Source organism: Sceloporus undulatus, chromosome 1 (genome assembly GCF_019175285.1).
Source record: "Sceloporus undulatus isolate JIND9_A2432 ecotype Alabama chromosome 1, SceUnd_v1.1, whole genome shotgun sequence".
Taxonomy (NCBI): domain Eukaryota; kingdom Metazoa; phylum Chordata; class Lepidosauria; order Squamata; family Phrynosomatidae; genus Sceloporus; species Sceloporus undulatus.
Window position 1 is genome coordinate 351,387,010 of NC_056522.1, and position 25,236 is coordinate 351,412,245.

Consider the following 25,236-nt stretch of genomic DNA (forward strand, 5'->3'; position numbering starts at 1 on the left):
TATTATTATTAAGATGACCCAACCGAGGCTGTCGTACTTTGGACACATCGCGAGAGGGGAGGACTCCCTGGAAAAGACAGCAATGCTGGGAAAGGTGGAGGGGAATAGGAAGAGAGGAAGGCCACAGGCCAGATGGATGGCCTCTATGAAGGAGGTTGTGGGTATGAGTTTGCAGGACCTGAGCAGGGCAGTGGAGGACGGGGGTCTTGGAGATGTCTCATCCATAGGGTCCCCATGGAGCCTGAAGAACCAATGATGGTGAGCCCTGAACTGTGGGGTGCCTCCCCCTCCTTGGCCCTGGGGAGGGGGCTGTCTCTGGGGGGGAGGCAGGGCTGCCTGCCTGCTGCTGCAGTCCCTCCTTCCTTTGCTGCCAGCCCCAGACTCCAGGCAGCGAGGAGGAGGGAGGGAGGGAGGAAGGCGCTGCTGCTGCTGCTGCTGCTGCTGCTCTGGCGGAGGGATACCCGGCGCCTTATAAAGCCCGCCCAGCAGCCTCACACCTCCAGCATTTGGGGGCGAGGAGGAGGAGGAAGCAGCAGCAACCACCGCCGCCGCCGCCGCCGCCGCCTTAGCTCTTCTTGCAGGGAGATCTCAGAGCAGCCTCTGCCTTCTGCACCTTCTGCATCCAACAATGGTAGGTACCTTGGCTCTAGACCAGCGAAGGAGGAGGGTTGCTCCCAGGGGGATCCAAGCCGTCCTCCTTTTCCTCCATTCCCAGCCTTCGTCCAGGAGGAATCCCCCGATGCCCTCCCTTTGGAGCCTGACTAGGAAGCCCGGAGAGTGAGTGTCTCCGCTTTGCTTGGGTCCAGGGGGACCAGAGGCAGCCTCCTTGCCCCAGGACCTGGCCTCCATCCTCCATGCCCACCTTTCTCTGCCCTCCCTTCCTTTGGCTGAGCCTGGATTTCCTATGGTCTAGGAAGTGTTTCCAGCTTTCCTTGGGTCGCGTCCTCCCTTTTTTCTTGCATGCCCTCCATTTTGAGAGCGAGGAGGAAGCAACCGATGGCTCTTTCTAGCATCTTGCAGCAGCTTTGAGACAGAACTGAAAGCAAGAAATACAGGAGCTCCGAATTCCTTCTCAGTTTTAATTGGGTCCTGGCCAGGATGAACCAGATCTCCTCCTCCTCCTTTTCTCCAGGGGCCTGTCTGTCCTCCATGGCCACCTTCTTCTGCCCAGGAGGAATTCATCCCCTCTTTTAAGCAGGAGTTTTGAGAGGAGAGTTTCTTATTCGTTTGGCTTTGGGTGCCCAGACTTGTCCTCTTCCTTTTTCCGGGGCAAGTCCTCCTTTTCAGCCTCGGAAGCCAGCCTTTCTCTTTCTATGCAGTGTGTGTGTGTTGGCTTTGGTTTTGGGGACATTTTGGCCCTGCCTTGCCCTTTTGTCTGGAAGCAGGTCCTTCCTTTTTGCAGTGCCTTGTCCTCTCCTTTTTTGCAGAGGAGCTCTGCTCTCCCTGGACTGGAACTTGCCTTGGAGCAGCAGAGGCTGCTGCTGCTGCTCTTGCTTGCTTCCCTTTTTCTTTGGATTTTCGTTTTGTTTTGGGGGGGTCCTTCCCTTTTTTTCTTTCTTTTTTTCTTTCTTTTCTTCCTCTTCTTTTTTTGAGTCCAAACCTGGACTGAGGAGGTGCCTTCTCTTTACCTGGCCAGCTTCCTCTAGGCATGGCAGAGTTGGCTAGTTGCAGGGCCCTTTGCCAGGAGCCTTAAGAGTGGTCCCTTCCCCTTAGCATCAGTTTTTACATTTCTATACCTCTTCATAATAGTGAAGTGGTTTACAATGTGTCAGCCAATTGCCCCCAACAAACTGGGTACTCACATTACCAACCTACAAAAGGATGGAAGTGAAGGCTCTTATGGCCAGCATCCATAGCTTTTTGTGGGTTTTTCGGGCAATGGGGCCATGTTCTGGAAGAGTTTATTCCTGACGTTTCACCAGCAGCTGTAGCTGGCATCTTCAGAGAAATGCCAGCCACAGAGGTTGGCGAAACGTCAGGAATAAACTCTTCTAGAACACAGCCCCATAGCCCGAAAAACACACACACGAAAACTAAAGGATGGAGGACTGGCTGGATCAGTGGCGTCCCTAGGGTTGATGTCACCCGGTGCGGTATCTCATGGTGTCACCCCCCTTGATCTCCTCCCATTTTACACCTTACGGGATCCTTAGCAAGGCTTTTTGGCACTAATGCTCCTCGTAAACCATAATCTCCATATACCGCTGAGCATAATGCTAATCGTTGTGACATAAACAACAAGCCAAATTCAAAATGGTACCTTCAAGTTACAATGCTGTAAGCATGACCTAAATGGATTTACATATACTGTACATAGTGAAGATTTGGTTAAAATTTTTTTTTTTTTAAAAAAAAATGAAAAAGAATATATTTTTTAAAATCATCTATTTTTAAAAAATAAAAATTTGAAATTTTAAGTTAAAAAATTTGGTGAGGGCTCTCTTTTTTCCTTCCACTGAGCGTCACCCCATTCCGGCCATCTCTTAAAGCATGTTAAAGGGAAGCAGGTGAGTGCCACAGCCCATTTCTGCTAAAATGTAGGTGTTTGAAGAGCAGTGGTGTCACCCCCTTAGTGATGCCACTGGAGTGGACCTTGGAGCCCTGCCTGGGACCCCTTAGGAAGCCCCAGTTCAGCCTCTCCTCTCCAAGAAGGGGCCTCACCTTCAGTCTCACCTTCTTCTGCCCACGAAGTGCCCCTCCTCTTCCCACCACCTCTTCCCTTTCCCAGACCTATCCTCCATTTCCACCTTCTGCCCAGGAGGAATTCCAAAATCACCCTCCGTTTGATCATGACTTAAGAGAAGCTTGGATTGAGCTCTATAGGAGAGTTTCTAAGCTTTTATTTAGCCCTAGACAGGGTGACCAGACACTTCCTCCTTTTCCAGGACACGTCCTCCATTCCTGCCTTCTTCTGTCCAGGAGGAATTCCTCAGAACGTCCTCTCTTTTGAGCATGACTAGGAATCATGCATTGACATTTATATGGGAGTTTCTAAGCTTTTATTTAGTCATGGACCAGGGTGCCCAGACTCATCCTCCTTTTCCAGGACCTGACTACCATTCCCACTTTCTGTCCAGGAGGATTTCCTCAAAACGTCCTCCCTTCTGAGTCTGACTAGGAAGCATGGCTTTCATATTTCTAGAAGTGTTTTGAGCTTTTCTTTGGTCATGTTCTCCCTTTTTCTGGAATGCCCTCCATTTTGAGTGTGACAAAGAAGCGTGCACTGATCTTTATAAGAGAGTTTCTAAGCTTTTACTTAGTCACGGCCTGGGTGACCAGGCATGATCCTCCTCCTTTTCCAGGACCTGTCCTCCATTTCAGCCTTTTGTCCAGGAGGAATTCCAAAAATGTCCTCCATTTTGAGCATGATAAAGAAGCATGCATTGATCTTTATAACAGAGTTTCTTAATCTTTTATGTGGTCATGCCGATAGCGACCAGACACATCCTCCTCCTTTTCCAGGGCATGTCGTTCATTTTTACCTTCTGTCCAGGAAGAATTAAAAAAAAATCTTCTCCATTGAGCAGGACGAAGAAGCATGAATGTCATATTAATACTGTTGTTTGTAATTTTTAGTAAAGTCCTCTCTTTTTCTGGAAAGCCCTGCATTTTGCAGTGCCTTGTCCTCCTTTGTGGTTAGGCCATCTGGTCACCCTGGTCATGGCCTTCATTTGTCTTGAAGGTCTTCCATTTTACAGTACCTTGGCTTCCTTTGTGGTTCATCCTGGCCTGGACCGAGAGGGCTGTGGAGGAGAAGCCTGCAACCATTATTAGCCTGGACTTGGCACCTTTGTTAGCTTTGACCCGCCTGTTAAAAAACCGGCTTCCTCGCCTCTGGAAGCTGGATGGGGATGCTCAAGAGTCCAGAGACAGCTTGGGAGGAGGAGGAGGAGGAAGAGCAGCCACCGCAGCAATCATAATCCCAGCCAGGGGTTATGGTCTTGCTTGGTCAGTGGGGCACCCTTGAAGTAGGAGTTCCTGCCTTTTGGGCTCCTTTCTCAGTGCCTTGCAAAGCAGGTGCCCAGAGATGCCCTCCTTTTCCAGGACACATCCTCCATTTCAGTTTTCTGTCCTGGGGGAATGTCATAAGAGGTGTGCATTTATCTTTATACGAGAGTGTTTAGGCTTTTAGGGTGACCAGCTGTCTTCCTTTTCCAGGAAATGTCCGACATTTCAGCCTGCTGTCCAGGAAGAATGTCAAAATGTCCTCCCTTTTGAACATGACAAAGAAGCATGCATTGATCTTTATATGACTATTGTTGGCTTTTCTTTGGTCATGTCCCTTTTTCTGGAAGGCCCTACATTTTGCGGCGCTTGGTCCTCCTTTGCAGTGAGGACCTCTGGTCACCCTGCTTGCAAGGAATGGCTTCGGGGCAGGTGAAGGAGAAGGAAGGAGAAAGTGTGGGAGTTGCACCCTTCTCCTGCTAGCCGTGCATTTGAGGGGCTGAGGGGGAGTCTTTGGGGCCGTGCTTTGCCTGGGAGCCAAAGAAGCCCCTCATAGTTGTCTTTGCCACCTCCCCATCCTAGGTTGAGTGCAATATGCCTTCCCCACACACAGACCACCTCCTCTTCCCTTGGAAGGGCTCAAAGGGGCTTTCAGGGTTTGCCTGGAGCTGGATATCTTCCTGGAGAATTATTTGGTGGTCATGTTTGCCTTCAAGTTGTTTCAGATTTATGGCGACCCTAAGGTGTCACCCTATCGCAGGATTTTCTTGGCAAGTTTGTTCAGAGAGGGTTTGCCATGGCCATCCTCTGAGGCTGAGAGAATGTGACTTGCCCAAGGTCACCCGGAGGATTCTGTGGATAAGCAGGGATTGGAACCCTGGTCTCCGGGGTTATAATTGACAAGGTGGCCTTAAATACAGATGGGCATAAAATATACACAATGTGTGCAGGAAAATCTGACAAGGTGGCCTAAAATACAAAATGGCGTAAAATGCAATAAGCCCATTTGGTAAAATTGAAGGAAGTCAGATAAAATTGAGAGTGACGTAGAATACAATAAAGACAGAAAATTTACATGCGGTAGTAATAATAATAGTAATTAAAACAAGAAGAGTAAGTCACAGAAGTAACTAAACCCAAGCAACCTCTTTGTGTCATTATTCCTCTTGAGCCTTCATTATTACCCTAGTGGAAAATCCCCATAAAGTAGGCAGATACGGATTTTGTCCCATCTGACCTTCTAGGGAAAGCAAGATCACTTGCTGCAAATGGCTGGGCCCTTCCCATAACCTTTGCTTCTTTAAAGAATCCACTGTATTATTCTACTTAATAATCGTAGGAATAAAAGAGACATGCCCTCCCCATGTATGCTGATGAAGGAAATGTTTGGGGTTTTTTTCTTCACAAGGGATAGGAATCAGGAGATGAAAGGTCTGTTGTGGGGATAGTGGGTGTTGTAGTCCAGCACATCTAGAGGATGATGCCACACAGGAGAAAATGATGCCACATAGGAGACACAGGATCCTGGCTGTGTGGTGTTACTGGTTGTGGGTGGCTATCAGATACCTTAAGATACTCAGTTACTCAGAAGACTTGAGTATTTTACAAAGGGTGGTGATTATGTTGATGCCTTCAGAGACTGGGTCTTTTGGAGGGAAATATGGTGAGAGCAGAAGACCAAGCTGGCTGGCAAGAGGGCAGCTCAGGATTGGGAGGGTGTCAAAAGGAGGATGGAAACCATGCCAGTTTGTGCGCCAGCTGCACTGCGCAGGGTAAGAGGGGAGGGGGAACCTCTGCGGCTGTTTTGTGCTGCTTTTCCTCCACACCCCCACCTGCTACCTTCAGCCCCTCCAACCCAGCAGCACTAAACCCTTTCAGGGGCTGCATTACATCATGTATGTTTTCTCCTCCTCCTCTTCCTCTTGAGCCTCCACCCTACTAACCCCAAGAGGCAGGGAAGAAAGAAGGGGGACGCCTGCAGTATTTCTAAGAGGAATTGCAACCTCCAGGCAAGCCTTGCGCTTCTTAAAAAGCCACTGCCATGCAGGCTTGAAAGGTTAGCAGTGGGGTGGAGATGGAACATTTGGTTGCAGGCTTGATGTGTAAAAAGTATGGATTGCAATGCTTATTTCTGGCATAGTGTGGGGAAAAGGGGGGCTTGTTTTAAAAACAAGGTTATTTCTTGTCTGAGGAGCATATTATTACTCTTACAGTAGGCTCCTTTTTTTAAAAAAAAAAGTGGAACTTAATAAGCCTTGGTCACTTGGTGCCTGAAGGTGACCAGTCTCCCTCCCCTCAGTAACATCTTTTAGGATTAGGTACTGGTGAGCTGTTGCTTTCATTCCAAAAATTTTCCTCCACAGTGGATACCAGAGATCTGCTGCAATACTGTGAAATCTGAAAGTGTGAAGATGGGAGGGGAGGAAATCTCAGCTTCCATTTCCCAGAACTGAGAGGATAAAGCTCTGTTTGCAGATGGCCAAATATGATCATAGGCCATGTGGGCTGGTTTGCCGGCTTCTCCTCCATCCTGTTGGGAAAGGTGACATCATGAGACCCAACTTCCTTCAGTCCTGCTCATAATGACTTGGCAGGGGTGGGGTTCACCCAGTAGCCCAAGTGGTGCATTTTTGCATCTGCTGCATAGCAAGGCATGGCTGTTGCTGTCTAACACTGTTCCCAAACTGGCGGGGGGAGGGGGGGCTGTCCAGGTGGACCATACCACAGTTCATATCATCCCCAACCAGTGTGCTTGCTGGGGATGATTATAGTGTGACCTGTCTGAAGAGTGCCATTGTAGGAGGAAAGGTGGCTGCTGTACCAGCAGCCTGTGTGTTCAAAACCTGGATCCTTATCCTTCCGATCTTATGCAGAGGACTTCCTACACTCTGGTTCTGTCAATTTGCATTATTCTTTCTGTCAAGGCGTGGTCCCTGTTTCCTGTTGTGCATTGCTCTGATATGTTATGTAAATTGCTATGTCAACTTACCTCACTGAAGGGAAATCCAGCAGCTGGTTTCTGGGAGGACATAGGACAGGGTTTCATGAGAGGAGCCAACAACAAATGCTCTGCATTCTTTTTCTCTTTTTTTAAATGAAAAGCCTGCTTTGAGATGCCTCTAATCCACTGGCAAAGCACTACATTGGCAAGTCTGTGGTTGCCAACAGAGGCTTTTCTAACTGCGACTGGGCTGTGATGCATCTGTCGTTCTCCAAAGATCACTGTGACTGCTCAGCCAATCTGAAATATGTAGAATTCATGCTCTGATGGGAAATTAATAACAAAATTGGACCCTGGCTGTGCCAGCCACCTATTCTAGAAGAGGGAAATGCTTTAAAATGATAGAACTGCTTCAGAAATAGTAAAATCTCCCAAAATTCACCAGTTCTTAAAATGCACATTGGCTTCACTGTCAGATTTAGGTACATACTGTATGTGCTTCTCTTCTATTGACATTGATGGGACTTGGCGTTTTTAATATTGGTTGAGTCACACGTTGTTAGTAGGTCAGTGTGATGCAGAGCATAAGTACAATTACTTTCTGTTTGTTTTTTTTAATACCAGGCTTGCTGAACAAGGAATCAACTAAGCCTTGATTAAATTTTAACAGGCATTTAAACTGCTAAGTTTTAATTTTAGTGGTAAGTTTTAGTGACAGCCTCAGCTGCCCTAAAAATGAGGTGTGACCAGAAAGCAGAACACAAGTTTTTAAATGGTAAACATGGGACTGACTAACTCCTACTATTGTGTGTTGGCCAGCTTGAAGTGGGAAATCCTTTAATGGTTTGTCATTGCTTACTTACTTAACAAAGCCCGCATCTTGCTGACTTGCTCTCATGCCAGTAGTTGCATAGTGTTAGGACCAGCAGCCTTCTGGCTGTAATGAAACCATGGTATAAAATAACACTGAAAGGGGAGGATCTGTTCCATCAGTTGTAGTGGATCTTGCTTGCCTGGCAAGCTAGCATTCTGGCTGGGCACTTTGCATTCTTCACTGTGTTGTGCCATCTGAATCCTGTTTGTTTTCCCGTTCATGGATGGAGCAACAGTTCCGTTGCCAGTTGCTTCTGGATGTGCCAAACATTTAGCATAAGATTATGTCATCTTGCCTCCAAGTTGCTATTGCATCTTGTGGTTTGACATGGCTACAGGTAAACAATGTTCTGAAATACTTTTCTATTCTTTACATAGGCTGATCAGCTGACCGAAGAACAGATTGCTGGTAAGTATCCTAATTGGAGGGAGATGGTTTCTGTTGGCCTAGCAACCTATTCTGAATACAAAAATATTGCAGAACATTCTTGGTGGCTGCCATCACTTGGCTGTTTCTCAGATCTTTGCTTCCTATCAGAGCAGGCTGGATTTTGTTAAATGAGCAGGAGAATATGAAATTAAATTACTTCTCATTTTGTACTTCATCAGTTTCCCAAAAGCGAGTGTGTGTATATCGATAACGAGCTACCATAGGATTTGAAATATTTGTAGCTCATGAAATCCATGTTTGACTTCAAAGATGTGGAAATTGTGGAGGGGATGGATTTGTGTAGCTCCTCCTGTGCATCTACAAGAACACCAATCAAAATCACTTAATTGAAGATTAATGCTGCAAATTGTATCTTTGAATGTGGGTAAGCCTACAATCAGGAATGCAATATTTGGGCACTGGCTGCATCCAGATGATCTTCTCAATCATGGACTGGAGAACCATAAATCAGTATTGTGCCTGAACATTCCCTTGACTCTCATCACCTTCAGGGTGCTGTAGAGTTTCTGCAGAATTGAGGCTCAATATGCTATAAGAGAAGGCTAGCAGAGAGTACTGAGGGCTGTCAAGCAGCTGCACTGATTAGAATAAAGGTGGTCCAATCAGGCTTATGTGGTCTCATTTCCCCCCAGAACTCAAGTCTGTTAACCATTTTTATCCTGCCAGTCCCCCAGGGAGTTGAGGTCTGTTTTTGTGGTTCTTTTCATATCCATTTCATCCTCCCACCAATGCTGATACAGTATGGTGGCTAAAAGACTACACTACCATGAAATTCCCAGTTCAGATTTCATTTCTGCTCTGTATTCTCTAGGTGGGCCTAGTTCAGCCCTCTTTCTCAGTACCCCAATTCCCAATATGTGAGATAATACAACTGACATATCTTGTGGGGCTACTAAAAGAATTGCAACTTGATAATGTATATGAAAAACTTTCAACACTTGATAGGGACTCTAGAAATACTAAGTAGCTAGACTCAGTTCATTAAAAGTTGTCCCAAACATCTGGAGGACACTGAGTTGGGGAAGTCAGGTCTACTGCTTGAATGCATATTTAAGATATCTTATGTGAATTACACATTCAGTATTAAGAGATCATTCCTTATCCTTGCATGTACGTAATATAACGTAAGATAAGCACCTTGCTGGATCCTAACAGCAAGAATTCTTTGCAAAAATCCCAGCAACCACTAGCAGAACATAGGAATGCTTCTGGATCAGGCCAAAGGCATAATCTGTTCCAGCACCCTATTTCCCATACTCAGCAGTCAACTTCCTATTGGACGTCTACAAGCAGAATATGAGTACGTAGGCTTTCCTGCTGCTGTTCACTGCAGTGGGTATTCAGAGGCATGACACCCTGTGATCCTGAGGGCAGCATACAACCATCATGACTACTCACCATCAATAGTCTTCTGTAAATGTAGCTAATTCCCCCTGAGCTGGTAACCCAAGTTAGTGGCCATTGCTACAATAAGTATCAGCAAATTCCTTAGTCTGGCTATACTACTGTGAAGAGGTGCTTTTTCCTGCACTCTGTCTCATTCAGTTATATTTGATGATCTTGGGGTTTAGCATTATGACACAGAGAAAAAATGTCTACCTGTCTACTTTCGCTGTTGTTAGCATGCATTCCCTCCCTACCCTTTCCCCCCTAAATTGTCTCCAAACATTGTAGCCTTTTCTTATAGGGAAAACTGGCTAGTAGTCCACTATTAGACCAGCCATATACTAGAGTAATCATGCGGGGTGGGTGGGGGTGTGTGGCCTGTTTATTGCTGTTTTGAAATGATAGATGCTTATTAACATTTCATTAAGACATCCTTATTAATTATTTAATTAACACAGCATTATGGCTAAGCATGAGCAGTGAATCCAGAAGTGTGAGATTCTGCTGTATGTTCACTATGTTGTCTTGAGCAAGCCACATCTTTTGTTTTACCTTCATCTGCTTTCAGGCAGTGTAAGGAGGGTAGTGACCTCCTTTGCAGAGCTGTTGTGATTACTGACATTGTGGCTAAGGAGTTGCAGTACAATAGCACCCTGAAGGACTACACAGTCCCACTGCCTATTTAGATTTCCATCTTTTTCCACATTGCTGAGGAGGACATGGGCTTATCTCCATTAAAAACCTTTGCGTTGTGAAGGCTAGGCTGAGAGGAACTTAGTTTCATGGCCAAGGTGAGGCAAGAATTAGAACTTTAGACTCTGTAGCCCAAGTCCAACATTAGTTGTCACCTTCACAAGTGAAGGCTTCCTATGGGAAAAGTGGATTGATACTGATGAGTAAGATTAGAAACATACAGTTTTGTACAGTGTGCAGGTAAGTAGATCTTTATCAGGTTTGCATCTCATTTGCATGTACAAACCATTGTGTAGATAGGAAATGATCTTAATTTGCTGACTGTTGGATCATTATTTGGACTGAATGATTGTCGGTTAATACTGTCCTTTATGTCAGTCATTGCCTAAGTTTTTTCCTTACCTATTTTCCTTAGAATTCAAGGAAGCCTTCTCTCTATTTGACAAAGATGGTGATGGCACCATTACGACAAAAGAACTTGGAACCGTCATGAGGTCGCTGGGTCAAAACCCAACAGAAGCAGAGCTACAAGACATGATCAATGAGGTAGATGCAGATGGTAAGTCTCTGGAGACATTAAATACCTGCCATTCTTATGTCAACATATCTTCTCTGAAATCAGTTTTGGTGAAGGCTTAACAGATAAAAATCCTGTCAAACACTGACACTACTTAGCCAAGTATTCTTAATAAAAGCAGCCATTGCATAATAGAGAAATAGGGTTACAGTATTTCTAAACAATCATGGCAGCATATTAATAAAAATAGGGCATTAAGATGGATTGTATCTAGTGGATTTTGTTTCCTTTTTGAAAGATAGGTATTGCTGTAATTTTTAAAATGACAGTTATTGCTGTGATACTGAGCCATCATGACATAGTGGGTTCAGCAATGATCTACAGCTTTTGAGGCCAGGATTTGAATCCTTGCTTGGCCATGGAAACCAGCTGAGTGACCTCGGGCAAGTCACATTCTCTCAACCTCAGAGGGAGGCAAAGGCAAACCACCACTGAAGAAATCTTGCTAAGAAAACCCTGTGATAGGTTCACCTTATGGTCATGATAGGTTGGAAATGACTTGAAGACACACAACAACAAATTGCTAGGATATACAGTTTTGTGGTGCCAAGCAGCTTTCCAGCCCCTAACCCCTTTCCAGTCCTTTAGACACAGGGTCCAAACTACATTATTTCGGTTACGTTAGTTCTAGTCTTGAATGAAAAGCTATTCCTTTCATTCCTGCATACAAAATATAACTCCAGAATCTCAAGTCCCTATCAGCACCATAGTGGTGGGCACAGGTTGGGGGGAAGGTTTAAAAGAAACCAATATATTACTTCCCTTTTTTTGCAATGTTGTTTTCTGGCAGGGGAAAGGGAAGGTATTATCTAGATTAGGCAGGCAAAATCTCAAAGCCTCCCACCTCTCATGGGAGGATCCAGATCAGGATTCAAATACTGGCAGTTTGTGAGAGGAAAACATGCTGCTTTCAAGACCAGAGCTACACAGTTAAGATGTTGTTTAGTTTAGCAGTGAATCTTACTTTTAAAAAGGTATGTAGGAGCAGTTTACAGCAGCAGCAGACAAGTAGGAAAATTTTTTGCACATGCTCCTGTTGGCAGTTGAGAAGAGGGTTCCAGATTGTAACAGAAGGGCTATCTCTAAAGTTTTCTGAAAGACTTCAGTAGGTCTACCAGTCTCTCATTAGAAGTATTGATCTGTGTGTCCTGGTCTTTTCTTTTGTAATAATAGGTACCTATTATGGGAACTGCTATTATAGGACCTGCTATTAAACGTTATAATAGCAGATTAAAAGAAAATACAGGATTTGTCATACTATCATATACTGTATCTCACATTTGATCTATAGCCACTGACATTATCTTGGCTGCCAACACTTGATTAACATATCTCATTCCTAGTGTGACTTTCAAAATACAATAATTCAAGAGAGTATTTAAGACAGGGATGTGCTGGTGTCTCTGCTACTAAAGGGAGTATTCTTGCAGTTGCTTAAACATTTATTCTGAAGAGTGTTAATCTTCTGGATGCTCACATCGGAACCTGACACTGTAAAGATACAAAGCCTTCACAATAGCTCTTAAGGAATTTCTGAGGATTTATTTTGTACCTATTTCTCCTGCTACTGTACTGACACATAAAGAAAGCAAAATACACATTTGGACATATTCTTTGCTAACTGTGTGAGGACTGGCTCTTTTTGGTTCATTTCCCCCTTAAAACCATCAGCTATTTACACAGCAAGAACTACTTACCTGTTTTTTGGAGTTGGCTCCAGAACAGTTGCCCACTAATGTCCTGATCTGATGCCAGGAAGAACAAGGTAGGGTAACTACTAGGTTTACAGTGTGCATACACAAAGTCCTATAATTTCTAGCTTATAGCTGAAGTGGTAGTAGAGAATAATATACTTTATATATAAATATATAATTAGCAACCTGGTAGGGAAGGTTTTAGATAAACTGGACTACTGAGAAGAAATTGCACCTTCAGAATCTAAAATTTGTTGGTGAGGATAAGATGTAGACATGCCCTTAGAGGGAAACGGGTGCAGGGAGCTTATTCTGATATGCTTATTGGTGTTAAATACTCTCTCTGTGCTATGCTACAGTGAAAATGTATTGGAATGCAACAGCTTTTTCTTCTTTTTAAGCTTAAGGTGCCCTGGTGGCGCAGAGGTTAAATGCCTGTACTGCAGCCACTCACTCAAAACCATAAGGTTGCGAGTTCAATACTAACCAGGGCTCAATCTTGACTCAGGCTTGCATCCATCTAAGGTCGCTAAAACCCAGCTTGTTGAAGGCAATTAGCTTACAGTTGCAAACCATTTAGACACTGCTAGTTCAGTATGAAGCAGTATATAAATGAAGCTGTTTGTTTGTTTGTTTTCTTGCTACTGCTTAAACATTTATTCTGAAGAGTGCTAATCTTCTGGATGCTCACATCAGTACCAGATACTGTAAAGGGCCCATTTTGGGAGAAAGGAGGGATAAAAATAAAATAAAATAATAAATATACAAAGGCTTCACAATAGCTCTTAAGTGAAGCCTGTGGAGAACTTAGAAGAGTTAATTTTTGGACTACAGCTCCCTGAACTCTCCACCCTGCATGTCTTCTGGCCATGCAGGTTGGAGGAATACTGGCAGTTGTAGTTTGAAACTAGCTTTCCAAGTTCTGAGACTGTTTTAGAGACTCACAGTAATGTAATTTACTATGCTACTAGTTCTATTTGTATCAGTGATTTATAAGAGAATGTTACATTAGCTTCAGCTTTACTGGGGCAGAGGAGATGGGACAGCAGAGAGACAATGCCTGCTGAAGGGTGATCGCCTGCAAAACATCTCACATTTTGAAGGTTAGGCTGGTCTCATTCCAGTAGCCTGTTAAATGAAAACAAAACCCCAGCCTCTGAATGGAAGAAGAAAAATATTTCATCCAGGAATATTCAAGAATACTAAATCTAAAGATGAGGTCTATTAACTGTGAAAGTTAATTCTGCCAGAAAGTGAAAGAGAGTGTGTGAGAGAGGTGAGTGGAGAAAGGAAGAGAGAGAGAGAGACTGTGTGTTAAGAGTTCAGATATATAATACAGTTATATTATTTCTTTTTCTCTTTCAAAGGCAATGGCACTATTGACTTCCCAGAATTCTTGACCATGATGGCCAGAAAAATGAAAGACACAGACAGTGAGGAAGAAATTCGTGAAGCATTCAGAGTCTTTGACAAGGTATGGTTTGGGCATATTAAATGGATTTTTAAACTATCTGTGCTGTGATTTATTTGGCTATCGTTAGAAAGGCAGTGAGAGAGAATTCACTTTGTTGCAGAAAGCAAAAAGTCTCCATGGTTGGCAAATGACAGCAAGAAATTTTGGAAGAAATTTTTTGCAAGAAAATTCTGTGATAAATTCTCCTTAGGAGCTGCACCCGCACTGCAGAAATAATCCAGATTGATACTACTTTAACTTCCATGGCTTAATGCTACGGAATTCTGGGAACTGTAGTTATGTAAGACATTTAGCCTTCTCCGTCACAGAGCTCTGGTGCCCAACAAACTACAGTTACCAGAATTCCATAGCATTGAGCCATGACATTAAAGTGGTGTCAACCTGGATTATGTCTACAATGTGGCTGCAGCCAGGGTTTGACATAAATTGGAAGTAACTTGAAGGCATGCTGGAACAAACGACAACATATGTCTGTGTAGTCCTTGTTCACCACTTCCCCAGTCCCATCTCAGTGGACTAGGCTTTGTCTGACTTAACTTGCTCTGATTAGCATAGCAGATAACACTAGTTATGTGTTACTGGTTTAAATCTATTTGTAAGGGAAAAGATGTATACAATTATGCATTGTGTGGAGAGAGAGTAGATAGGAGTTTTCAGTCCTCTAAAAATTCGAGTTATCTGCTGAAGTTGAATAGTGGGATATTTAGGATAGATGAAAGGACATACTACTTCTTGCATTGCACAGTTAATCTGTGAAATTTGGTGCTACAAAATATAAGGGTATTGATGTGGATAGTTTTACAGTGGCATTTGAATCAATTCAAGAAGCATTTTGCAATCAGTGGGTAATTAGTTCCTCCATAACTCCTCCATTATTAGAGGCAAAGTGTCACTGTATATTAGTTGCTGTGGAAAATGAGATGGCGGGTGCTGTTCCGCTCTTGCTTGTGGCTTTAAAGTGAGCAATTGGTCATTGTGTAAACAAAATGCTGGACTAGATAGGCTTTTGGACTGATACAGTGGGGCTCTTCTTATGTTCTTAGCCACATGATTTACAACATGTGCCCTCAACAGGATTTCTGGATGTTTTTAAATAGCAGCTTCCCATCCTACTTGCCAAGATCATTTTGGAGCTCAGGCAGGGAGTTTCAAAAGCAGTTAGTGTTGCTATGTGGATGTGGCTGATGTTGAAAGGGGAAAAATATTAGTCTCAGTGGGCATGCTGAAGCTCAGTGAACACCTAATTGAGTGCTCTCTGGATTTGCGACAGGAAGCAGGTTTATTCTCATGGGCCTGTTCTGTACATTTTTCCTTAATGAAAGAAAAATATCCTGCCCCTCTCTGGAGGGGTTCAGTATTTTAGACACATTGGACTGATCCTGGAAACCGCAAAAATATGGCCCCATCATTCCAGAGTTTTTTGTTTTAAAAAAAAAAAACACTACCCCTAAACGAGGCATTTTATGAGTAGTCCCATAATGGTCTTGCCTCCTTCTCTTCCAGGAAAGTGGCAGAATATAATAAATACATATCCAGGCCAGAATCCTTTATCAGCTACTTTAGTTAAGTATACTAAATAACCTCTTCTGGCCTAACCCTGCCCAAAACCTGACATTTGCATTCCAATCAGCAGCAGAATGGATTTCTTTCTCCCTATAAAAGCTGATGCCTGTAAAGTAGCTTGGGCGAAAGTTATAAGCATGGCAATGGTTTCACAGTCATAGCAATAATGAATACGAAACAGTTATAAAGATTTACTCATCTGTAACCATTTTGTATTCATGATTACTACTTGGTCACAGTTTTGTCTTTATTGAAACTATTGTAACTTCCCCTCCAATCTAATTATCAGCTGTGAAGGGAGGAGGAGGCCCATTCTGCCAATGATCTGAGCACGAGTGAATGGCATTTCCATCAGGTTTGGAAGTGGCTGGGTGAAAAGATATTACTTAAATATGTATACTTGAGCTGCAATCTAATGTACAAGTTGTATGGGAGAAATTTGCAGTGAATGCAATACAACATACTTTTGAGTAAACTTGCATAGGATTGTACTAATAAGGAACTGCATCAAACTTTTGCCCTAAAATTATTATTTGTTCATTCAGTTAGAGAATCTGTATCTTACCTTTTCCCTTGGACTGGGACTCATGACCACTAACAGCAGGATTCAAACAGATGCAAGTAAACCTGTAACAAGTTAATATGGGACAGAACTAAAACCACAATAAGTTATAATACTAAAACATAAAGCAGCAGTGATGTTAAATCTGCTGTCAAATGAAAAGCAAATTTAAAAGCACATCAGAAGAAAAGTGTTTAGTAAGTATGCAGCCTACTGTTAAAAACCTATACGTCTCAGTCTTTTTTATCTTGCTGTCTTCCCAGGATGGCAACGGTTACATCAGTGCAGCAGAACTACGCCATGTTATGACAAACTTAGGAGAAAAGCTAACAGATGAAGAAGTAGATGAAATGATCAGAGAAGCAGATATTGATGGAGATGGACAGGTCAACTATGAAGGTATATTCTTATATTGATATATAGCAATTTGAAGGGATGGAACCTGCAAGTTGTAGCATTAAAAATCCTCACTGTTCTTGTATGTCTCAGAATAGTTGTCTCTAGTACTACATTCTGCATGTTTGCATTACTTCCTTTCTAAGGGGGTTAAAAGTAGTTTTTTTTCTTTCATTCTCGTTTTCAGAATTCGTACAGATGATGACTGCAAAATGAAGAGACCTCCCACCTATTTTTCCTCTAGAAGAATCAAATTGAATCTTTTACTTACCTCTTGCAAAAAAATGTTCATTTATTCATTCTGTTTCTGTATAGCAAAACTGAATGTCGAAATACCTTCTGTCCACAAACTGCATGTAATGGTTGGTGGTCCTGTTCCCAAAAGATCAAGTTAAACATCAGTTTTTCCCCAATATAAATAATTGTACTTACTACCTTTTAAAAAAAATAAGAAAGCACTTAAGTGAACTCTTCAGAAAGTTCCATTTGCTAATGACTATTACACTGTTTGGGCTGGCCAGTTTTACATGCATGCAGCTTGACAATTGAGCACAGTCAGACATTTGTATTAAAACCGTTTTAAAAAAAGAGAGGAAAAAAACTTTTAAAAAATGCCCAGGCCACTCTTTTCTCTGAAAGTGGATTCTGGTTCAATTTGTAGTTATAAAATTGTCATAGCTGGGTTTACTTTCAAATTGGTCTATACCTCAGGATGGTATGCAGCAAAAATGGTTGAAGGATGTAAAATGTTTAGAGAGAAAATTCCCCTAAAAGTAGAGAAGGTTCTCCTGTATGTAGAAAAAGTTTGTTCCAAAAAACAAACACAAACCCATGACTGAGGCTATGGGTGACAAGTCTGTGTTACATTGGTTTTACTGTTGTCTGCATCGCACTGTTGTGAAATAGGTGTTGGGCTGTTACCCTTCACAAAACCTTTAAAAAGAAACCTTCATTAAGGGGTGGGAGCACTTTTGGGCATGTGTTCCCCAACTCCCTCTCCCTCTCTCTCTCTTACATTTTAAAAACCTTCTGTATCAAGACTTGGAGCTGGCGGAGTAGCCTGTGGACTTCAGCACAACTATCAACATCGCTGTTCAAAATATTACAGTTAATGTCCATTCCAAGTTGTAAATGCTAGTCTTTTTTTCCAATAAAAGACCATTAACTTAAAGTTGTCGTTATATGCTTTGTAAAAGCTGAAAATATATAGATCTATATAGAATTTGAGAAACTAAACCAAATGAGTAAATAGATGGCAGTAGGAAAGGTAAATGTGTTCTGTAAATGACTTGCTGCTAAATTTTAATGCACATGTATGCAATAACTTAACCCGTTTAACGTTTCTTCAAGATGGCAAGAACTGACCTCTTGTAACCCAAGACCTTTGCTATAAATAAATGAACTTGTGCTTGCCTTTCATATTTATGACAATCTTAATTCACTTGCTCACAAACTGGCTTGATTCTGACTATTCTGGGGATCCCCAGGCAAGTGGCACCATTTCGTCTCATAGTCTGTGTTAGCTGTAATTCTGGAAACAACATTTTAGGGAAAGGGACACTTTTAGTGGTTACAATCTTTTGTGGAGAGGCATGGAAACAAGTTACCAAGCATGATAAAAAAGAGGGGTGGAATGTGGAATGAACAAAACAGGCTTCAGAATGAGTCCTGTGACAAATGAATCCTGTAAACAAAAGCACAAAACAGAGGAACTTTAATGGGTAACCTTCTCTCAAGAGAATAAAATTGCATGTTTTGAATCAAAGGCATGTGCACAAAGGCTCTGAATTCTGATCCTTTCCAAAATCTTTGATATAGCAATTCTTTTATTTCAGAACTCTCTTCTGTATTTTGTGACATTTTGGTTTGTTCTAATAGATAATCCTGCAGATTTCCACACCCCCTTCTCCAGGTTAACATGACTAGCATTTTCTGGGGGAGCTTCCCCCCCCCTGCTTCTCTAAAATATAATGAGAGGCACAAAGATTTCAAGGATGGAGACGTGAAGCACTGAGCCTTGAACATTCCATTCAGCCATCCCTACTCCAACCTTTTATGTAGAGAACTGGAAACATATATATTAATTTCTACCATGAAAAAATATCTGACAATATCAGTATCTACTGTCAAATGCTATGCTGCTTTGGTTTTGTTTGCTTTATTTTTACAGAATTATGTAGCTTAAGGGTCTTGTTTCTGAGTTCAAAAGGGATCTGACTTTAGAGAAAAGTCTAGGTTATGCTTCTGCAAAATAAATTTAATAAAAACGTTACAGAAGAGAGAACATTGTGAGAAATGACATAGGCATTTAAGACTGGGGAGCTTCAACCTTTGGCTGTGGTTGATGCATTTGTCTTCGGGTCTTGCAGTTGTGCAGAATCCTAGATACATTCTTAAGCAATAACAAGGACTTAAAAGACATGGGACCTCTATATCCTTAACTTAAAAGTGCGCAACTGCGGTGCTCCAAATGTTGAACTGCACCTCCAAACATCCCTAGCCAGAGTACCTAATGATGAGAGCTTATAGGAGTTGCAGTCCAACAATATCTGAAGGGCCATAGTTGTCCTGACCCAAATGAAAGGACTGAACTAATTGTTGAGAAATTAGTATTTGCAAAACATTAGTTTGGTCTTGTTTATATTTGCTTTAATGCTTAAGTGAGCTACCACTCCTGTCCCCTGCCAAAGTAACTACAGTGGGCCCTTGGTATCCATACTAGAATCCCATGGATGCCAAAATCTGTGGATGCTCAGGTCTCATTAAATACAATGGCATAGTAAAATGGTGTCCCTTATATAAAATGGCAAAATCATGGCTTGTTTTTTGGAATTTATATATTTTCAAACTTTGGATGGTTGAATCTATGGATAAAGAATCCATGGATATGACAGGATGACTGTATTTATAGTTGAACTAAGGCTCCTGCAGTTGACTTTGCAATAGTGTATATTTTATATATTTAAAACATTTTACATATTTTTCTAAAAAGATGATGGCTAATAGCAACAATAGACATTAAAGTTTTAAAAAATCCCTATAGAACATAACATAAATAAAGCAACAGCAGAAGAAAATGCCAAAACCTAACTCCAACACAAGGCAATAAAATATTTTAGATTAGAGCCTAAAAAAACAGTAAAGTTACTCAATGAAAAGGAAGATCTAGAAAAGCAAGATCTTTACCAACTTTCAATCTAAATATTACTGCTTTGCATGAAGCAGTAAAGATGTGAGGGAAAGCTTCCCATGTAGAGGATTGACTGTGGTATTCCTCTCCGCAATGTTACCATAAAAGTGGACTTTTTTTTAAAAAATCCACCTCTAGCATCTTATACAGCTGTTCTGACAAAACAACAACAAACACTGATGTTCCTAGGCAAATAATGATGACATAACCTGTCTACCAAGTCATTGGATGCAAAATTTGCTATACGTTGGCTCTGCCTGGCTATATCTTGTGGCTTGCTTGTGTTCTCTTTAAAGAGAAGTTTTCTATGATGAGGAAAGAAGTCAACTGCAAATGTCCTCCCCTCAACACACTTGGCAAATGACAGCATTCAAAACATTCCATTCCAGTAGGATAAGAAAAATTGACAAGATTGGTGTTATGAGAGCTACAGTCCCTTCTATTTTTTCCAATAGCATTCTTGTTGGTGGCTGGCAAGAAAGCAGCTTCCCTGGTTAAGGGGCGTTGGGTGGAAGATCCCATGCATCAGAACAGGTGCTACCACAAATGATGAGTCACCTGCAGTTTTCAAGCAGAACTTATTGATACTTTGACTTATTAATGTCTTTTTGTTGTACAGTACTACCACTCTTCCAGTATGTGAGCTTTTAAAATGCCAGATCATGTATACATTTTGATAATAAGCAGTAGCATCCCCACCCATGGTGCCAGCCAAAAGGGCATGCTTGGCCCTCTCTTTTACTGCGGTGGCAGAGGTCTCCTTGTGAGGACGCTTCTGCCACCACGGCAAGCCAGGAGACGGGCACATGACTCCTGTGCTATGGCGGCACAGGTCTCCTTGTGAGCAGGCCTCCACTGCTGCGGCAAGCCATGAAGTCCAAACCATGGGTCACTCCTGGGGTGTCACCCAGTGTAGGCTGCACTCCCCTAGTAATGCCACTGACATTAAGGATAATTTTGCAGGAAGCATGCAAAGCATTAGCTTGGATCCAAAACTAGATTAATTCAGTATTTATTGCTCTTCCTCCAAACAGTTCATATAATAGTTCTAAGAGGGGTCATGGTCTCACCATCATCTTATGAGCTCTATTTAACATGAGCAGTAGGACTGCATTTGAAGTGATCATATCATGCAGGAAAGTGCAACTGTTCTTGTTATATGCCTTCTTTCCAGCTTATGGTGACCGCAAGGTGAACCTATAATGGAGTTTTCTTCAGAGTGGGTTTGCCATTGCCATCCTTCTGAGGAGTGTGACTTGCCCAAGGTCAGCCAGGGGATTTACATGGTCAATCAGGGATTTGAACCCTGGTCTCCAGAGCTACAGTCCAATGCTCAAGCCACTACACTACGCTGGCTCTGCAACTAAACACTACTTTTTTTTGTCACCACAATTGGCATGTTTAATACTGATGCATTCTTGGATCCAGAGAACCATGACTGAAAGGCAAAAGCACGACTGCTGCTCAGTGAACGTTTTGCACAGGTATTCCACTGCATGGAGAGCTGCATATGAGAAATACCTTGAATAAGGGTGGAACAGGCTGGGGCTAGATCAGGGACAGTGGCCACACAGTTGCTTCTCAGCAGACCGTAAGTAGGATATGACTGCAACTGCACATGAAGCAACTGCTTTGAAATTGGAGTCACTTCTCTTGCACTATCCTTTTCTGCTAGGTCAGGTGAGATTTTTCTTTGCGCAAAGGAAAATATCGTAAGCCACAATATCTAAAACATTCAAAGGTTGAGAAGAGTTAATATATCTTGGTTAATAATACTGATGAAACAAGAGATCCCTTTGATTTTACTCCATTTGTATTGGTGCTATGGCATTTTCATATCTGAGGCTTAAGTCAGCTTTTGTGTTTCCCATTCCATGTAGTCATGCTAGTCTAAATACATTTTTATAATAAGCAATCTATGGCAACCTATGTGAATTAAATGCTTCTTTTTCTACCTTTTGTCCTATGTTAACAGCTGAATACTCACTAGTAAACTTGAAAGCTTCACCTGCCCTGTTTGCTTCAGCTATTTTGGTTTATTGTATTAATATATTAGCAGAATACTTCATCTCTATTGAAATATGAGAGCCAGTGTGGTGTAGTGATCTGAGCATTGGTCTATGACCCTGGGGAACAGGGTTCAAATCCCAACTCAGGCCATATATACCCACGGGTGATCTTGAGCAAGTTATAGTCTCTCAGCTTCACAGGATGACAATGGCAAACCCCCAATAAAAAACTTGTCAAGAAAACCATAAGTCAGAAACAACTTGAAGGCACACAACAACAATGAACTATGGTGGCTGTATTGTCTAGGATAGGGTTTACCCCTTTTGAATAAATCCTTTAAATTAAACTAAAACTTGGAACTGATTCAGTAACACTGTAGCATGGTCTGAAATTCTACACTGAGGGGGCAGAGCATAACACTCCATTCACAAAGTTCTGTGTCTCCCCCCTTCACTCCAGCAGTTGAGAAATCCCAAGAGGGGCCCTGTTACTGGCCACCTATGATAGGGAGGGAAAGGAGGCCATTCAGATGAGGATGAACTAGCTAGTCTTATCTCAGAGAGGAAAATAAAGGAGGGCATGATCACACATAGGAGTTTATCACACAGGGGAAATCCCATGCAAAAATGGGATTTAAAAGGTAGAAAAAACCCCACAAATGCAGGTTGATTCTCATATATCTTGTTGTTAAACTTGTGTTTATCCGAAGAGAAAGTAAACAAGAGCCGCTCCTTTTTACTTTCAGGATTTTCCGAAAGTAAAAAGGAGTGGCTTTTGTCTACTTTCCCCCCATTTTCTGTTCAGGTTAACATTAGTTTAACAATGACATCGTGTGAAAATCAACCTGCTTTTGTGGGTTTTTTCCAATTTAAACTCCTGTTTTTGCATGGGATTTCCCCTGTGTGATCAACTCCGTAGAGTGCACCCTCCCTTTTCCTTCCCCTGGGAGTTCAGAGCAGCCCCATCTTCATCTGAATGGCCTCTTCCCTACCAGTAACCAGCAACAGTAGTGGTCATTCCAAAGACTTAAGAATTGCCAGATGGGGACATTGTGGGTGGAGTGCAAAAGACTGGAGAGTAGCTCCCAGTGTCCTTTTCAAAAAGAGACTTAATGAGTGTTTATGCCACAAACAGGATGCGGCCCATGGAAGTAATTAGCCACCATTGTTCCGACATCTCTGCTGGTCTTCCCCAAATCAGAGATCTACCAGGGGACCTTGATCATACCTTCTGCCTTCCCTGCTGCAGACAACCAGTTACCGATGATGTCCAGAATCCTGGATTTGTAACCTACACCTCATTTATCAGTATTTTGGGATTGACAGAAATCTGTTTCCCTGTCAGTTGGGAAGTGGATGCCTGACGTTCCCAGTCTCACTTCATGTGAGCAATCTCCAGCATGAGATTTGCAATAGGGGTCCCTTTTCTGCTTTTGACTGGATGTCAGCCAGTCATTTACAGGGGAATGGACCATCAATCCCAGAAGCTGCATACTGGTAAGTCGGGTTTGGGTAGGTAAGGCCAGAATCCACAGTGTAGCACCATACTGTATTACAAGTGTTACATAGTATGGAATGATCATACAGTATTCTGGTGGACAGTAATAATTCTGATCTTCCACTTGTAAGGAAAATTATGTAGTATACTAGAACTAGAATGGTAAAACTTTTACTCTTGAATGCCAAAGTTTGCTGTTCTAAGAAAAAAAATCATAGTCAGTAAAGGGCCGGGGGAGCCCTAAATCATGGGTCATCAAGTTGTTTAAATTGGTAAATGAGTTGTCCTTAGAATTCTCCTTCATTTTATACCATAGAATCATAGAGGGGAGCAAACACAGGGCCAGTTCTTCCCTGCATGACCAAACAACTCTTCCATGACTATAGAAACATGACAAAAATGCTCTTGAGAGTGACAAAAACCAATCAGACGTGGCAATCGGGCTCTGCGTACGCTAGATACTGCCACTCATACGCTAGGCAACAACACGAAGAAGAGCAACAAGGTATTGGCATAGCAACACACTGATAAGAATGGGGAGAGCAGTTTTCACTAGGCAAACAACTTCATGCCTGCCCCACCCTAGTGTGCAAAACATCCAAACAATGCACCTGGTAAAATGACAGTGATAAGGCATTGAAATGGTTAGCTCTCCAATGTGGTGGGATACCTGTCTATATTTCAAGGCTGTGTCTGAATATATGTTTGCAAAGAGCTCTCACCACAGAAGACTAAATTATGCCAGATGAAAATCTCTCCCTCCCTCTCTTGAACTGTTGTGTTTGGTGAGCCAGATGGGAATTTTGCAGCATCAGCCTCTCTCTAGAGGTTGAGAACATCACACGCTCTGCTGGTTCTTTACCTCAACAAATTAGCATGAGCATAGAGTTGTGATACAGCTATTCCAACTTGATTAACATTAACTGAGAGTACCTCATACGTGTGTGTATGTGTGTATAATGACAAATGGTGTCCCTTTCAGTTTTATTTCAGCTTTATATACTTAGCCAAAATAGGACAAAAGACAATTCCTCCACCCATATTTGAAGAAGTTATTGTTTATGTTGTGTGCTTTCAAGTAATTTCTGATTTATGGCACCCCTAAGGCAAATCTTTCATGGGGTTTTCTTGGCAAGGTTTGTTCAGAGGAGGTTTGCCATTGCCATCTTTTGAGGCTGAGAGAGTGTAACTTGTCCAGTTTAAAGAAGTAGCCTTGAGAGTAACTTCAACTGAAACCCTGAACCTACTTTCCTGAGAAGAAGAACCACCAAACTCAGTGCAGATGCATGTAAGGACTACACTACTAAGTCTTTATGTTTCCTGAGATCTCAGAGCAGGGTTGTGCCAAGATTGTTTTTCTCTTCTAAGATTTATTCTGCACTGTCTGTGTCAATATTGGACTATTTAAAGTAAGGAAGACCAGGGAAAATGGAAGGGGAAGCTACAAAAGGGAGAGAGGTTGTATGTGTGCAGTTCTGTACATCCTTTTCTTGGTCATATTTTAGAACTCAATATAGTGAGCAAAAGGAAGTCTTATATAATAATTATAGCTACTCTCTTATGTGTCTTTTCATGCAGGCAATCAGGATTTTGGACTTCTCTTCCCGTAGTCAGGACAATATGGATACAGAAGCATGGGGGGCATCATCAAACTTTTTTCTATGGACCTCAGTTACAGATTATCCTGCCTGAATTCTACAGGTTTCTGGGAACAATCATAGGCTTGATTTCTGGCTACAATCAAAAGCTTGTGCCAAATAGTTTTGCATTTTACTTAGGGCTTTCTTGTTGTTGTGTGCCTTCATGTCATTTCAGATTTATGACAAATCCTAAGGCAACCCTATTATGGGGTTTTCTTGGCAAATTTCTTCAGAAAGCTTTTGCCATTGCCATCCTCTGAGGCTGAGACAGAGTGATTTGCCTAGCTTCACCCAGTGGATTTCATGGCTGAGTTGGGATTTGAACCCTGTTCACCAGAGTCATG

General features: G+C 42.3%; 1 protein-coding gene across 1 annotated transcript; it reads left to right on the plus strand.

Moving 5' to 3' along the window:
• Nucleotides 1-475: 475 nt before the first annotated feature.
• On the plus strand, nt 476-17,974 carry CALM1 (calmodulin 1). The gene is made up of 6 exons (XM_042466546.1): nt 476-631; nt 8,138-8,168; nt 10,705-10,848; nt 13,928-14,034; nt 16,423-16,558; nt 16,743-17,974. The coding sequence occupies exons 1-6, from the start codon at nt 629-631 to the stop codon at nt 16,769-16,771; spliced, it is 450 nt and encodes a 149-aa protein (XP_042322480.1). The 5' UTR covers nt 476-628; the 3' UTR covers nt 16,772-17,974.
• Nucleotides 17,975-25,236: the final 7,262 nt, after the last annotated feature.

What these genes read in the sequence shown, in the direction of transcription:
- CALM1 (XM_042466546.1), top strand. An exon ending in CAATGAGGTAGATGCAGATG is followed by an intron (nt 10,849 to 13,927) that starts GTAAGTCTCTGG and finishes TCTCTTTCAAAG; the next exon opens with GCAATGGCACTATTGACTTC. An exon ending in TGGACAGGTCAACTATGAAG is followed by an intron (nt 16,559 to 16,742) that starts GTATATTCTTAT and finishes TCTCGTTTTCAG; the next exon opens with AATTCGTACAGATGATGACT.